Raw genomic sequence first — 16,307 nt, 5'->3', positions numbered from 1 at the left:
AACAGTCCCTTTAATATATACATATATTTTTCCTTTTTTAAATTTTTTTTTTTTAAATTTTTCTTCCTTTTCCTCATAATAAAATAAAAATAAAATATGGTTAAAACAAAATGGAGAAAAAAAATAAATTAAAGAAAGAAAAAACTAAATAAGGAAAAATAAATGCAGTATAGAGGATGTATATAGAGGACAGTGTGGTATATATAGTGCTGAGTGTGTTGGGGGCCGTCTCATTGGGAGTTTGAAGTTGCCGCTGAGTGCTGAAGGACGTGATAGGCTGCTGGTCGCCGAGGCTGAGGAAGAAAGAAGCCCAGCTCAGTCAGTCAGTAGAGCAGTGCAGCTGGAGGAGGAGAAGAGCTCTCTCTCGTCGACCGCAGGGCTCCAGCTTAAAAAACACACACAAAAAAGGACGTGACACCTTTTTATTTTTAATTTCTATTTATTACTTTGTGCGTCACCTTTGAACAAGATGTAACTCGTCAACCTCCAAGTGTATTCATGCATTTGCAAAGAGCCGGGAGCGAGTGCGCAGAGACGAGACGAAGAGAGCTGTTTCTGGCGAATGGAACTTATTGTTGTGCGTTTGTTTTGACTATGAGCGAGTTTGGCTCCAGTGCGTCTCTGTGCGTCGTCGACCCTTGACTGTTTCTGGGATTTCTATCATCCGACTAGTTTAAAGGGGGAAACGCCGACGGGAGGATTCTGCAAAGCCAGCAAGCTTTTCCTCTCCACACACACACACACACACACACACAGAGAGAGAGAAGAGAAAGAGAGAGAGAGAGAGAGAGAGCTGGGGATTTAAATCGTCATTTTGCTTGGTGGTGTTGCTGCTGCTGCTCGTCGGTGCTCCTGCTCCAGGAGGAGAGGCGAGGAGAGTCAAAAGAAAAGAAACCCATGTGGCCATTCTCTCTATAGCCAAACATTTTCTTTTTTGGGATTGCATAATGAGCAAGGAAAGACCCAAGAGGAATATCATTCAAAAGAAATACGTAAGTACAAATTTTAATAAATTCAAGTTGATGAATAAACTTTCATTACAGGAGTGTGTGAAGGTTACCATAGGGGCACTTTGTTGTGCACTATTTGGGTCAAACATCCCTATAATAAGGCAAGGAGTTCTACCTCAACGTGTTAGCAATTACATGATTTTTTTATTTTTTATTTAAAGAGACAGCAATGTTTATTCAATGTCTGTGTTGCAGCGTTTCTTCGACATCAGACGATTCTGAACATTGGGTGCCTTTGAGAGAAAGAAGGAAGGGCTAGTTTTTACGCGTGATGTGATGTGTGAATGCATGTCTGATAAAAGCTATAAAAAGGGGTCGTAATTAAAAAAAGACTTGGCAAAGTGTTGTCAGAAAAACCGCTTTTGTTCGCGCCCCATTTCTCTCCTATTCAGAGCCGTGAAGACAACGAGCCTTGTCGGCCATGGCTCAGCTATATTCCGGCTTCCATTTCGTCCCATGCTGAGCATTTCATCTCCGCTTTAAACTGGAGAATATATATATGTAAAAACCTTTCTTTCCGCACGAAGCTTTACGTGCATGTTTAAAGGTAGCATTGTGTGTGCTGGACTGTTGTGGCTCTTTAATTTCCTCCATAAAGAGTGAGCAGGAGGAGGAAAAGGGGGTCATGCAATTCAGCATATTCGTGCAATTTCCAACACTTGAAAACGGTTGCTCTGGGTTTGTTGTTATGCGGTTTTTCTTTTGCTATTAAGTGCCACTATATGCATCCAGCAGGGTTATCTGTTATTCTGCAGGTCTCAGTGTGACCTCTGTGAACGAGCACATAGATATATATATTGCAGCATTTTTGCAACACTACTGGGGATTAGCTTACAAGCGTTTGGGTCTCCACAGCTACTGAATTCACATTAAAACCTGCACATTTTACATGGTCGACAAACGACACAGTTGTTTTCAAAAGAGGCTGTGTTCAGTCGCATTGCAGGGGCTCATCATGTATGAAGCGATACCAAGAAGAAGAAGAAGAAGCAACCATTTTCTTTCTGCAAGTAACACACTGCAAGTGGATTTATGGTGGGAAGGGGGCTGCGAAATAAAACGGTTTCATATTGTCGTTTTTGTCAGTCTGGTGAACACCTATTTTGTAGTCTGTCCGTGAATGCAACAAAGACGTTTAATGTTGCAGAAGAAGTAGTGTGAATGTGCTCAGACTAAAGTATCGTTTTTCATGACACGCTGCTGACTGACTGACCAGGGCCTCTCTGCATGCATGTATGTGTCTGTCTGGGAAGTTTGTTGCACTTCTTTTGGTGTATTTATAGATTGTGAATTATCATTATGAGACCCCCGTGTTGCGTTTAAGTGCTCATCATATCTGCCTAAATGCTGTGAAAGCTGCACAGCTACACAACCCCCCCCCCTCCATCCCCAACATCCCCACCCCCATCATCATCATCCAAACAACACGTGGAGTGGCTTTAAAAAGTGTTTTTCTCCTGCAGACATGTTGTTGCTGATTTTTTATTTTTATTTTATGACATTTATTTTGTGCCGTAAGGAAATATTGCTGAGCAACAGGTTTGTAGGAGCAAAACAAACAATTGGACTAAATTTAAAGAGGTTTGTTTCCATGCATTCTTGCTCGGATCTTAATTTAACCTGGGTGGTTTTTCCATTTCCTCTAAATAAGTATAGATAATTAAATACATTTCGTGTGTAATCAATTAATGCATAGTCTGAATACTACTAAAATAATGGTCTTTTCTTAAGAACTTTTTTCCAAGTATCCACGTTGTTTCTGTCTCATTACATGGGCTGCTAAAAATGTGAACAATATATATACACATAATCTAAAATTCATCTCATGGAGCTTTTAATTTACCACCTTTGAATTGGTTTCTATGATCCAGCCCAAAAATCCCCTCTCTCCAAAATGATGTCATTCTAACACATCTGTATGTCTCCTTATGACCCACATACATTTCTGTTACGTCATCGCCAGTAAGAAAATGTGCTGAAATGTATGGGCATCTACATTTTTTATTTGTTGGAAAGCAGCACAAATATGACTCATCCCAAAGAAGACAGACAGATGTTTTTTAAAATGACTGAAAAAGTCAATCTATCTAGCTCTTGTGTGTGACATTTGTACTAGATTTTAACATCCCATAGTGTCCTTTGTCACAGTCAGAGTTGACTCATTACAATGACTTTACCCTTCCACTGACCCAAATAGTTTCAGTTACATTAACTTAACCATATTTTACTTTCCATTGGTTAAAAAGAAAAGTGGGTTTATTATTGCAAAGAAAACTTTGATTTAGTGAACTTGTTTATAAGTCTCCCTCTGAATTGAGGAAACAGGATGCGCCCCAGAAATGATGACTAACTGAAACAAAAGTCCCCACTTAAAATTGAGCCAGACAACTATATCCAACACTGTCTCATTCTCTAAAATTGGATTATTTTTTTTAAAATGTGGTCTATTCATAGCTAACTATTCATAAGAGTTTCGGGGTTGGAGGGGAAACGGTTTGTCTGTGTGCCCGACTGCAGGATGCATGTTTCTGTCCTGTATGTGTGCACATGTGTGTCGCATCTGTCATGTGTTTTCAGCAGCTGCAGTTGATGCATAAAGTCTGGCCCGGACCAAATAAGGCTTGCAAATGTGCATTTTCTACGACAACCTGGAGGAGTCCAGATCCCCGAGCCTCCCTCCAGGCTTTGAGACAGGACTCCTGGCCCTTACTGATCCCCTCCCCCCTCACATACCCCCCCTTAATTAGCGTAAGACAATTATACATGCTTGGCTTAACCATTTCCCCTGAAACATGAGTGCGAGTTGTTCCCCCTCCACCGCCACCCCCTACACCCAACAAACACCCACTATATACGGATGATATTAAAATTCATCAGTCATAAAATGATTGAGAAAAAAGGGTGATGAGTCCCTTTTTAATAAAAGCAAACAAGGCAATTACCATTTTCCACTAGACTTTATAGCCGCCGATGTGAACGCAACCAAAAAGAAAAGCCAAATTGCCCTGTCAGTTTTTCTTTTTCCAAAGATGCTTTGTCACTAATGTCAGGCGAAGTGATGCCGCAGGAGCAACCGAGCACACTTTCTCTCTGTTCTCCCAGTTCAAATTATTTAAAAAAGCTTTTATATTTGTAATTTGTTGGCGCCTTTCAAGCCAGCGGTTGAGGGTCGGTGCTGTGTAATGACTGAGGTAGCAAGCGCTAATGTGCGGCAGTGTTGTTCTATCTAACGAAACATGACACACACTGTGTGTGTGTTTGTGAATGCGTGTAAGCGAGGATAGCAGGAGAGCGCGGCAGAGTGCAGCTCAGTGCAGCCAGAGCCATTTTGTGCAGAGTCGGCTCTTCCTGTAGGCCCCAGCTGGGGCTAGGCCTCTGATTCAAAGGTTGTGTGTGTGTGTGAGTGCGTGTTTGTGTGTGTGTGTGTGTGGGACAAGCACAGCTGCTGCAGGGGCCTTTACAAATGTAAAGAGGCTGTCAGTGTTTGTTTCATCAGGCGCACAACTGATGAGGGCCAAGTTGGAAATCCATTGCACTGCTAGTGTGTGTGCGTCGAGCGTGCACAAAAAGAGGAAACAAAAATAGAGAGCGGGGGCAGAGAGGGGAGTGCAAAGGCACAGACTCTCCCCCCCCCTCCTCTTCCTCTCTTTATCTCCCCCTCTCCCTGTCTCTCCGTCTCTGTCTCTCTCTCTCTCTCTCTCTCTCTCTCTCTCGCTCTCGCTCTCGTTCTTGGCCTGTCCAAATGAAATGTGGGCCTCATGTCGGACCATGAAGAGAGGGTCACGGGGTTGTTTTTTCACTGTGCCTGAGCCTCAATGCGCTTCATTTAACCTTATGTTTCAATGCAAATTCTTCTTTCATAAGCTCCCCTCTCCTCACGTGTGCAACATGGCAGGGTTCACTTTGCAACCTCCCCGTCACTATGGCGACCAGGGGCAAACCAAAGTGTACTGTGGCTAAAGCAGCGTTTTACGGCCTGTTTATTTGACTACGCTCACTATGGATACGCTCCACGTGGCACCTGTGAACGGCGCTACGGTGAAAGATAAAAGTGCTTTCCATATGTGCTCATTTCGTCAGCCTCGCTTTTAGACAAGACAGTCTTTCTATGGATGTATACAGAATGTAAAGATGAGAGTTTGAAACTAGCATGATGTCTGTTTTATTTTTATTTTTATTCACCAATGGGGGGAAAATCAAAGCAGTGCTACTTTGATTACGTTGCCAAACTGTATCAGCGTGGCATAAAAGTAACTGCCAAGAATATAAAAAGTCTCCATGAGGATTGCCAGCAATTCACACACAATGGAAAACAACTGAAACGAACCAGGAGTTTGTGTCTGCAGACGAAACATAATAAGAAAACACACAACCAGACGTGTTTAGCAACCGTATTTCTCTTTGTGTTTCAGTGACAAATAATTTTCAAATGTCAGGTAATCGAACACTGCCAGGCCTCAGTTCACGTGTTCCCCTCCCAACCTCAACAGTTTTGTGTTAAAGCCGAGAGGAAGCCGTCCTTCCCACGCTGCGAGCCCAGCCTCACATCCCTTTTTGTGCATCTCTCCCCTCACTGGGCCGGCCGACTCGATGAGCACTGCCAGAAAAAAATCTGGGAGTGAAGTTGCCTCATTTAATTCAGCCTTATTTATTTACGTATTTATTAAGTTTGTGCTGAAATGAAGAGAAGGGAGCCCTTTTCCCCCCCCCTCTTAGATAAAGGCCTGCGTTGCCAACGGAGAGTTTACTGCATCATTACAGGCTCTCCGTGAGCTGCCGGCTTCAATTTGGACCGCCGATGGATGTTCGGCGGCCAAATGCATCACCACCACTCAGCTATTTTCCTCTGACACAAACACACACACACTCTCTCCCTGTTTACCCTTTAATCTCCCTGTCTTTTTCTTCTTCTCTTGTGTCAGTTTTCTACAGCATTATGTCACACACACACACACACACACACACACATGGCACAAACTCCTGTTATGCAATATGACCTTTTCTCTTATCAGCTGTTGGCATTGAGCACAATCTCTTGCTCTTTGCTGGCACACAGGCAAAGGTCTGTGGGTGTACACCTGCAGTCAGTAGGTGAGATAAACCGGTTTTAAGGCCAACCAAGGTGTCTCGTGGATTTCAGCAGCGTAGGCCATTTTCTCGGAGTAATCGCGCAAAACTGGGCGTGACTTGTCTTTGTTAGAATGTGTGTTTCTGTCGTAAGCAAGTGTGGGTCTGTGTAGGTGTGTTTTTAAAGCATATGCTCCAATAGTTGGACACGGTGCAGTTGTGGACAGCCAGTGCAAGTGTGTGTGTGTGTCACGTACACCACGTGCGTTCTCTGCGTGCGCGTCTTCATTCTGCCGAGTGATTTATATCCTCCTGCTCCTGTGGGTTTGGATGGAGATGGGGTGGGGGGGAGTGAGACAGCTGGTCAGGCCCTGAGAGGCTCGCTGTGTGTGTGTGTGTGTGTGTGTGTGTGTGTGTGTGTATGTGAACACACATGCTCGCTCATGCGTTTGTGTGTGTGTGTGAATGAGTGAGTGGTTGCCACAGCTTATCCGTTCAGGATCCCTATGAAGCTGAATCAACACTTTAGCTTTGTCTTTGGTTTGGCCTTGCGGGCTTTGTGGGGTCCATGAAGGACGTTCAACAGCAATAGTTGAATGAAAAGAAAACAATGGACCCAGTTGTTTTTATGCACAATAATCTTCCTTCAAGCATTGTCCTTTTTTTGAAAATGAAATAATACAAAATAATCCAACAAATCTTCAGGTGCCTTTTTTTTGCTTCTAGTTCAAATGTCCTCGCCCCGGGCTTCCCCTTTTAAGCTGCGTAAAGCTGAAATAGGAGGCATTAGCTTGTTTTTTCATCCACTTTTTGAATCACCCAGCTATTGTAGCTTAGTCTGGCATCAGCTTTTAATGACCATTATGTGCATCTCTCAGACAACCTTTTGACCGATCTCTGCTCGCCCTCTCTCTCCCCGCTCTTCATCTCGGCTACATCAGTTTAATAAACACTCCTTACATTTTCATCCCGTGGTCAATCCCATCTGATCCCCTATTGTGACACCGTCGTCTTTACACATCCAGTGAATTAAGCCTCGAGGGATGAAGCAACAGAGCGAGGGCTCAGTCGGTATCGATCCTCTGTTACTCCTTCTGCCCGGGATACCGGTTTCATTATCAAGATACGACTCTGTAGACAACATCATAAAATGACTGTGATACTGAGATTACTTCATTCTGAAGCTTCTTAAGAAAATGCTTTACGCTGACTTATCATATTTTCTGGGAAGATAGCTTGTTGTACGGTGTCATCAGATTTCAGTCGGGAATCCTGTTGAGGTTTACATTCAACAACTGTTTACGTCATGTGTTACGGCCTCGCGAGTTTCCCACGAAGTGCAGCAATCTATGAATCATTCTTTTTTTATGATGGAACAGTTTTTCAAGCCACTGGCCACTTTATTCAGGTCCTCTCTGGCAACATGCTGCCATGGCATGATAAATCACTCATTTAATCTCTCATGAGGTATTTTCCCATGATAATTTAAAAAAAAATAAAAAATTAGGGCTGTCAATCGATTCAAATATTTAATCGCAAATAAATCACTTTTTTATCTGTTCAAAATGTACCTTAAAGGGAGATTTGTCAAGTATTTAATACTCAACATGGGAGTGGTATACAAATGTATGTATATATTTATAATTGGAAATAAATTAACAACACAAAACAATGACGAATATTGTCCAGAAACCCTCACAGGTACTGCATTTAGCATAAAGAATATGCTCAAATCATAAAATGGCAAACTCAAGTCCAACAACAGCTGTCAGTGTGCTGACTTGACTATGACTTGCCCCAAACTGCATGTGATTATCATAAAGTTGGCATGTCCTTTTAAAGGGGAGACTTGTGGGTACCCATAGAACCCATTGTCATTCACATATCTTGAGGTCAAAGGTCAAAAGGCCCCTTTTGAAAATGGCCATGACAGTTTTTCCTCCCCAAAATTTAGTGCAAGTTTTGAGCATTATTCAACCTTCTTCGTGGCAAGCTAGTATGACCTGGTTGGTACCAATGGATTCTTTAGGTTTTCTAGTTTCATATGATACCAGTATCTTCACTCCAGCTTTAAAATGAGCACGGTACAACCCCCAGTAGATCAATTGCATTAAAGAAATAAGTGATGTTAAAACGAATTTGCGTTAATGCATTATTATCGCGTTGACTTTGACATCCCTAAAAAAATATTTGACTATCATTATCCCTCTTTTTAATGATGGTCATTTGTGGCTCTCCAACACGCATGGCTAGTCGTGGAACGGTGACCTCCCTTGTGTGAAAGAGCTCTCGAATGCAACCCTTTTTTCACCAAGCGTTTGGCCCCTTGCGAGGCAGGCCTTAATTCAGGATGGCACCCCCCCCTTCCCACCTCCTCTCCTCTCCTCCATCCCCCAACCAGAGGAGTAATGAGCCAGTGGAGCAAAGTGACCACTGTTGCTGCCTAATCTCTACTTTTCAGCCCTCGCTGAAAGATTAAAAATAAAGTAGATGTGGTGAAGGTGGCGTGGTGTAAAGAGGTTTTTTATACAAAGTTTATTGATTCAAGGCTGAAAAGTAGTTGTATATATGTTGTGGTTTATGACTGATTTAGAGGAAAATGACTGGTTACAGAAAAGGTGCTAACTGCATCTGGCCCTCGCTCAATTCCGCCCGCCAAACTGTATTTGGAGGACGGACAAGAAGAGCATGTTTTAATGCTGAAACATGGTTGATGTATCAGTTGTCGGATGTGCTGCTGGTTACCGCGTCAGCTGCTCGGGAGGAGGTGTAGCGGTGGTGGAGGGCGGTAAGAGGCAGAATAAACGGTTTATTTGATTCGCAGGTCAATATATACACATTCTGTTTGCGTCTATCCCACACCCCACATCCTCCAACCGCCATGAGAAACGCATCACTCCCCCCCCCCCCCCCTCCCTTCCCTTTCCATCTTGTCTTGTAATAGAATACTGAGTGGATATTTTTTCTCCGCTGCTCCACTCTATCTCTCTCACCTCCTCCCTGTCAACTCATTCGCTCTATTACTCAGCGCCGCTACAAAGAGAGGAAAGAGGCGTTGGGAGCTTTCTGTGGGATAGCGGCTGGAGAGAGGACGGAGGAAGAAGAAGGAGCGGGGGTATTTTCTCCTCGCCTAGCTGCGAAATTGCCTCGCGGTGGCAGAGGAGGAGGAGCCGGCGCACGATCGGCAGGATCTGCTCCGTCGTCTTTGCACTTTATGTGTGTTTGCATGTGACAATCATTTGCTTGAAAGATCAGACTGCTTAGCGACATGATTAGGTTGTTGGCGGTTTTGCAGCCGTCTCCTTCTCGGTCTCCCACTCCGTCGGCAACTCGCATTCTTCCCCTCCGTTTTTGTTTTGATTTTGTCTGCCAAAGGAAACTTTGGAATCCTCTCCCCAGTTTGATTTTACACAGCTGTGTGAATTAACCCCCTCCACACCACCCGGCCAGACACACACACACACACACACACCCCGACATACTAACATGCATGCACACGCATAATCTGGCCCTCTGGGGTTGTCATTTTGCACTTTGTAAATCTTGTCCTGGCTGCAGTGCCTTTGCAAAAAAATGATTTAGAGAGCTGTTGGACACATTTTTAATGTCTTTGTTACCAAACATTTTATTGATAATAAACAGACTGCTGTAATATTCTGCTTAAATGTTTATTCTAATCTTGTTATGTGAAGCGCTTCGGGGGTGTCCTTGTTCTTATTCCTATAAATGAAAAGCCCTATGAAAAGCAGTATGAATAGACAAGAGTCAGTACAGCCGTATTGATTTTTCTTCTTTTTTTTGCCTATTGATTTATTTTTTTTTACGAGCGATAGGTGCTTTTTAAGTTTCTCCACAGAGCGCAGCAGAGTGCGAGTCAAAGGTATTGTTCCCCCCGTTTTTAACCTCTGCTCAATAGATGAGGGCTTTTATAATTCTCCTGGCTGCGTGATTTCCTCCAGGCCTCACAGCAGGGAGCTAGAGTGCATGGTACACTGAGGGAAGGGCGCCAGAGTCTGGGCTGAATGTCTGGCCAGCCTCCCCTGGCCCTGGATCAAACATCACAAGGCCTGAGGGGGGGGAGGAGAGGAAGGGAGGGAGGAGGAGGAGAGGGCCAGCCCTGGAAATCACAACCTGTGATCGTCAAGGAGAAGAAAATCCAAGAGGATAGAAATAATCAAATTAGGCACCATCTCAAGTGGAATATCCACAGTGACGGCAAGGCCTCTCCGTCAAAATCGCTCTCTGTGCAAAAACGCGGCTCCTGAAAAAAGCACATGCTCATCACAAAGGCTGACGTCGTCGTTTTTAGATGTAATTGTTTGCGAATGAGGAAAGGAAATGAGGTAACCACCGGTTGATTCCGAGTCTGTCTGCCGTAGATGCAGGCTCACTTTCACACATTTGAAATGAGTAACGCAGGTGTTGGTTGGTTAGCAGTAAGGATAAAATCGAAACAAACTCTGGGTAAACACAATGTGTAAGCCAACTAGCAGGAAGTTACCATGGTGACTAGAGAGTTTACCCCCCTCAACTCTCTTCTCTTTGCCTCTGTTGTGTATGGTGGGGGTGGGGGGTGGGCATGTGTGATTGGGGGGACTTATACCACCCACCCCCAGGTTTCTATAGAAACTGACGTGCTGACAAGGTTTCTGAGCAAGTCAAACTACGTACATCTCCTCCTTGTTGTTTCAGAACTAGCTCACTCACGAGGGTGTGGAACTAGATGAAGAGCGAAGTTAGATTGTTGTTGGAGCATCTGGTTCCTGGCTGCGTTCTGGGGAAGTTACTAGATCGGTCTCGCAATAATGTGAGTCAGAGAAATTAAGTGAGACAGTGAAACTGAGAAAATACATCTGAGAAGGGAAATTTTTATGTGAAAAAGTTGGTATGCAGTGTGTGTTATTTCTATAGAAATTTACAAAATTTGAGAATTTCATTTCTTCCGTTGCCTCTAAGCACACGCTAAAGCTGAAAAGAAAAAGAGAAATAAAAGTAAACGCATCATTGCTAATACTGTTCCTTATTTAGTCATCTGGGCTTCTCGTATTACCCAGCTATTGTGACATCTATTCAGTAAATTGCAGTAGTCATAAGAAAATATTTGACGTTTCCTGACAGTAGATCAGTTATTTTACCTTTTATCGACAGTCATTTTCATTTTGAACAAACACCCCCACCATTCAGTCACAGAAATCAGTGTGGAATTTCATATTACTCATACCATTCAGTCCTATATGACAGTTGTTTTTAATTCCGGTTGTAGTTCCTGAGGTGGAGAAGTGGTACATGAATTCATCATAGGTCTTATTCATGCACAGAATAACAAGTAAATCAACAAAACACACAAAAATGACAAAAGAAGTGAGCAGATCTACTATATTATGGCAGTGCAGTGTAGTTTCATCATAATGATTGATCATAGTAATGCGTTTTAAAGTCTGTAATGCAGTAGCTGTATTTACCACAACAGCTGTGACTTGCATCTTTATGTGGAACCACAGAGTTGAGTCGGACCGTCTTGTGCATGTCACAAAAAAACATTTTTGCACTCACCCTTAGTGGTATCCAGCTGTGCAGACTGTTTCTTTGGGACTGTGTCTTTCCACTGAAGAAATAGTCACAAACAAAATTGTCCATGGCATATCTGAAGATTATTCAGAGTAACAGGGACACTAGGGCTGTCAAAATTGGCCTATTTATTCATCTGTTTTTGCGCATTATGTCCATGAAACAGTGTCCTAACTGGCCGTGAGCGATGCAGCACTGCTCAGCGCGGTGCGCCGTTTTGAGCTGGACTTTTATTTGGACGCGCTGTTTCTATTTATTCCTGCCGCTCGCTTTGAAAGTGCCGCAACGGACGAGGAACAGCTGATTGGTGAAGTTGAAATGAGGAGGTATCAATACGATACCTCCTCATTTCACTACAAAAACCTCAATAAGCTGCAGCTGGCTGGAGGGAGTTCCTACTTGCTATTGGCTATATTGGCATTTCCAGTAAATATCATAATATAAAACGTGTGTTTTTTCTGTTTAAAAAGTACAAACGTCTGACGACTGCAAGTACTACTCACCCATCCTTTTAAGTGGTTATGTCTCCTGTCTGATCTGGAACTCAGCTGATGGGTACATGGTTTGTTTACAAGACGTAATGGATATTCATTTTCATATTTGAATGTTGTTTTTTTACTATTCGAATATACAGTATATATTTGATTTTAAAATATTTGTTAAAAAGTTTTCATTCCCCTCTTTTTTATTGGGGTGGCAACAGAAATGTCAGAGACAAATATCTCAAAACCTCAGCACATACAACCGAAATTGTTTTCAGGAGTAGATAACACTATGGGTGTGTAATATGCTTTTTTTTTTGTGATTGACAGTACAAGTACAAACAAGATAGAGAAATTTGGTTCCGAGTGAAATTGCAAGTGTTTCCAGGAAAAGGCACCAGCGGTGACATCAAGTGTTGGCCGCAACCTGGGTGGGCTGCAAGTCTGATGACGAACTACAGCTTTGACTCAGAGGTTTATTGTGTAGTGTGATCAATCATTGATAACTAATGTAGGGCAAGTCTTTGACACACACTCCATATCTAACTCGATCTATTTGGTTTGTTATGTCGACAACATCATTAAAGCATTTATATGAGTCGGACAGTAATTTATCCGGTAATGAAGTTATCTAGTTTGTAGATGACTACCGGATAGCCGAGTGACTCAATAAAACAAACCCACAACAGCTAAGTGTAAGTGCGCCAACAGAACAAAAAAAAAACTATACCTGCTCGGATGTGGCTTGGACATAAATTCATTTATTTCCTTTCTTATCCAGGCTCCCTTTGAGGTCCATTACCAGTGATAGAGTCTGCAGTACACGTGTGGGCGCCTCTCTCTCTCCCTCTCTCTCCTGTGGGTTGCTAGCTACACTGACGCCATCTAATCGCCCCTCATGCATCACCTTCATTCTTCATCCCCACTGTACCAACGCCATTATTCACCTCTTTCTCACACTCTCTTGCTTTCCACTCCACCTCCATCTACACCGCCCGCTCCATTGCTTTTGCACACAATCTTTCCTCTACCACGTCTCGCTGTGCTTCTACTCCCTGTTTTCCTGCCGTCTCTCACCTTCTCTCCGTCTCTGTCCCCTGTATTCTGTCGGTCTCCCCCCCACCCCCCTTCTCTGGGCCCCGCTAGGCCTCGGAGAATTTGCCTTTGTGTGCGATAGCGGATTGAGTGGAGCAAAGGGGTGGGGTGAGGTACGAGGGTTTTGTCCCAAGCTGTGAGGTGAAAATCATTTCTTAATTGCCTCTTGTCTTTTTTGTGCCAGCGGTTGTGCCAGGGAATGGACTCCCGGGCCTGAACTACAACTCCCCGAGCAGAGGAACTCCCTCGCCTAAGCCCTGGCTTTGTTTCATAACGTTCTCTGGCTACACTGTAATCTGCAGTCATACAGCAACGCACACACACACACACACGCACACACACACACACACACACACACACACACACACACACACACACACAAACACAGGCTTTAAAAAGGCTTAAGATGTTGGACACAGCAGAATACAGAGAAAATAGGCTTTGGATGTAGCACTATGAGGTCTAGGTGAATTGTAAATGAGCAGTTGTGCTGCATTGTAAATTGAGTGTACTTCAGTGTGAAGCGCAGTACGTGTCAGATGATGGTTTGTCTGGGATCATGACTAATGTTTGTGAACAGGTCGAGCTGCTTTTGTCTTGGGCTTTTTAATCCCACATATTTTGCATTGTATTAGAAATGATATATTGTAGAACAGCAGCTTGGCTCTCGCCACAACTTCTCGCAGCTGTTCCAGCTCGAGTTTCTGCAGGCCTGTTTCGTAAGATAAAATGGTCTTATCATTTAAGGCTTCCCTAAGTGATTTCTTTTTTTTTTGCTGTGCGAACACGTGTAATCTGGTTTTAAATCTAGTTTTGGTGTGTTAAACATGGGATGTGGTAGTGCAAAGCTCGATTCATATCTAGATATCTCTCTGGCCAAAGCTCTTTTGGAAATTGAAGCCGAAGAGACACATTTTGCTTTAGTTCATAGATCCTCTGTGTGTCTTTTCCCATTGTCATACAGGAGATGAGAATATGATGCGTGTCTATAGACTGTGTGCGCTCAGCACATTTGACCCGAATGTATAGTTCTTATGTCACAGGTTAATTTTTGGCTGGTACAGTTCAGACGCTGATCTGTACCAGCCCTGTCTCCCAAAAATGAAGTTCCCATACAACCAAAAGCGTTCTCAATTACGTGTTGGAAGTAAACGTATTTTGTCACGGATTACGTTTGTCTTGAACGCATCCCAAATATCCCGGACGGCCGCTGCGAGTGGCGTAGTACAAAGAGCGATGTGCAGAGCGCGTAACATAGTGTATCGAGCGACCGTTAACGAAAGTTACTTGGATTAATAATGTTATTGGTCTAATAACGAGACCGCTGTTCGTGTCCCACGTGAAGCTAAAAGTCACTTTTAAGCCAAACCATGATGTTTTTTACTAAACCTAATTAAGTAGTTTGGTTCCGTTTTTTGTTTTGATACAATTTACAATGTTAATCACATGTTAAAAACTGCGATCGTACTCTGGGAGACAATACGTTTCCCTCCACACCTAATTTGTGAAGGCAGTTTAGTTGTATGGGAATGTAAATTTGTAGGAGACGGGGTTGATCTGTAATCCAGGTCAGGAGGAAGGATGCAAAACTGGTTTGGATTAATCGGTTGACCACGGAGACGGGTTGAACCAGTCGCGTCACCGTAACTGTGTCTGAAAGGGGTACTTGTGTGACCGTGGTCAGGCCTTTCCTGTCAACTGTCAGTGGAGGGGCTGTGGTGGCTTCCATTAACCACCACACTAACTGGTAATCTTATCTCCCTGACAATCTGAATTAGGCTCAGTCTGCTGCCGGTTAACCCTTCACAGGCCACAGCGCAAGCAGTTTTCCTTTGGTCCCCAGTGGCGCAACACTGTATGTTGAGAGGAAGTGTTGTCGTTTTGGGTTTGAACTTTGGCTCGTTGAAAAGGCCCCAAACAGAGTTTGAGTGACGGGTGATATTCTGCACAGGATCAGTCTGTCATAGCTGTTCGGACATAGAAGGAGCTTATCTCTCCCTCGCCTCCTCCGTCTGTCAACTCATAAAGAGGATGTATGAATTTCGGAGCAGGCCAGTCGCTATTTGCATAGACACACAGCCCCCCGATGATCTCCATAAAATCCGTCTCCCACTCTCCCTCCCTCAGCCTGTCTCGCTCCCACTCCCCTTTAATTTCACTCGGCCGCAATATCCTACCCAGACCCTGATTGTTGTTTTCTGAGAGCTGGAGCGCTGTTGTTGTAACATAATCATTTAGTCTCCCTCCCGTGGTTCTGGCAAGCTGCACGCTGAAATCTATCCACTGCTCATTTTTTATGGGGAGCGAATTTGTTGCAGCTACTGCAACTGCTGCTGGATCACCTTTTTTTCTTTTCTTTTTTTTTTACGCCGTATTTACTAGTGTAGATGGATATCTTGCCTGCGAAACATTTGAGAGATGACACATGTTCTATACACATTTAATATACCCCAGAGGTCATGCTCGTGAATTTGATTAGCACGGCTGAAATATGATGGTTGTGATATCGAGCGACTTGGCCCATATTGAATTTTTAATCTCGGTGTCGACTTCGGCTTACGTGACATGCCATTTCTCCTGATCAGTGTTGTTGGAACCGGAGCAGGAGAATTGTTTGGTGCCTCGTTGCGTTGAATGAGTGTAGTTCAACGTGGGCTTGTTGTTAAGGTTAACACAGAACTCTCATTGTGGAAAATATATAAGAGGCTGTTGAAGTGATTACAGGAGCTTTTTTTTTTTATTTATTTTTTTAACTCGGGTCAGACTTGTTGACCCTGAATGAATGTCAGTTTAGCCTCATGACATATCATCTCGAGTGGAGCTAGTGGTGGTATCATGGGAAATGAAGCCATTCCCTCCTCTTGGTTGCACACAAATTCCCTTCAATTTTTTTTTATATTTGTCATGTTCCTGTGAATTTACAACTCACTAACCACATGTCATGAGAATTATAGCATGACGCTGAACTTATCCGTCAATCATCCTTCCACACAAACCATATAAACACACACACACACAGCTCTAAACCTTTCATTCACTTGTCTTGTTATTGCATCTGTAGCACACGCTAAATCCCATTGATTAC

General features: G+C 43.4%; 1 protein-coding gene across 1 annotated transcript in view; it reads left to right on the top strand.

Annotated features, from left to right (window-relative positions):
• The first annotated feature begins 314 nt into the window (after positions 1-314).
• jarid2b (jumonji and AT-rich interaction domain containing 2b) overlaps positions 315-16,307 on the top strand; it is a 117,453-nt gene continuing 101,460 nt past the window's right edge. The window contains exon 1 of the mRNA XM_074614456.1: positions 315-992. Within this exon, the coding sequence (XP_074470557.1) occupies positions 948-992 (45 nt within the window). The 5' untranslated portion in view covers positions 315-947. The remainder of the gene's footprint in view (positions 993-16,307) is intronic.

This window comes from Sebastes fasciatus, chromosome 17 (assembly GCF_043250625.1).
Source record: "Sebastes fasciatus isolate fSebFas1 chromosome 17, fSebFas1.pri, whole genome shotgun sequence".
NCBI classification, from domain to species: domain Eukaryota; kingdom Metazoa; phylum Chordata; class Actinopteri; order Perciformes; family Sebastidae; genus Sebastes; species Sebastes fasciatus.
The sequence above is the reverse complement of the archived record's forward strand: the minus strand, read 5'-3'. Positions and strand labels throughout refer to the sequence as shown.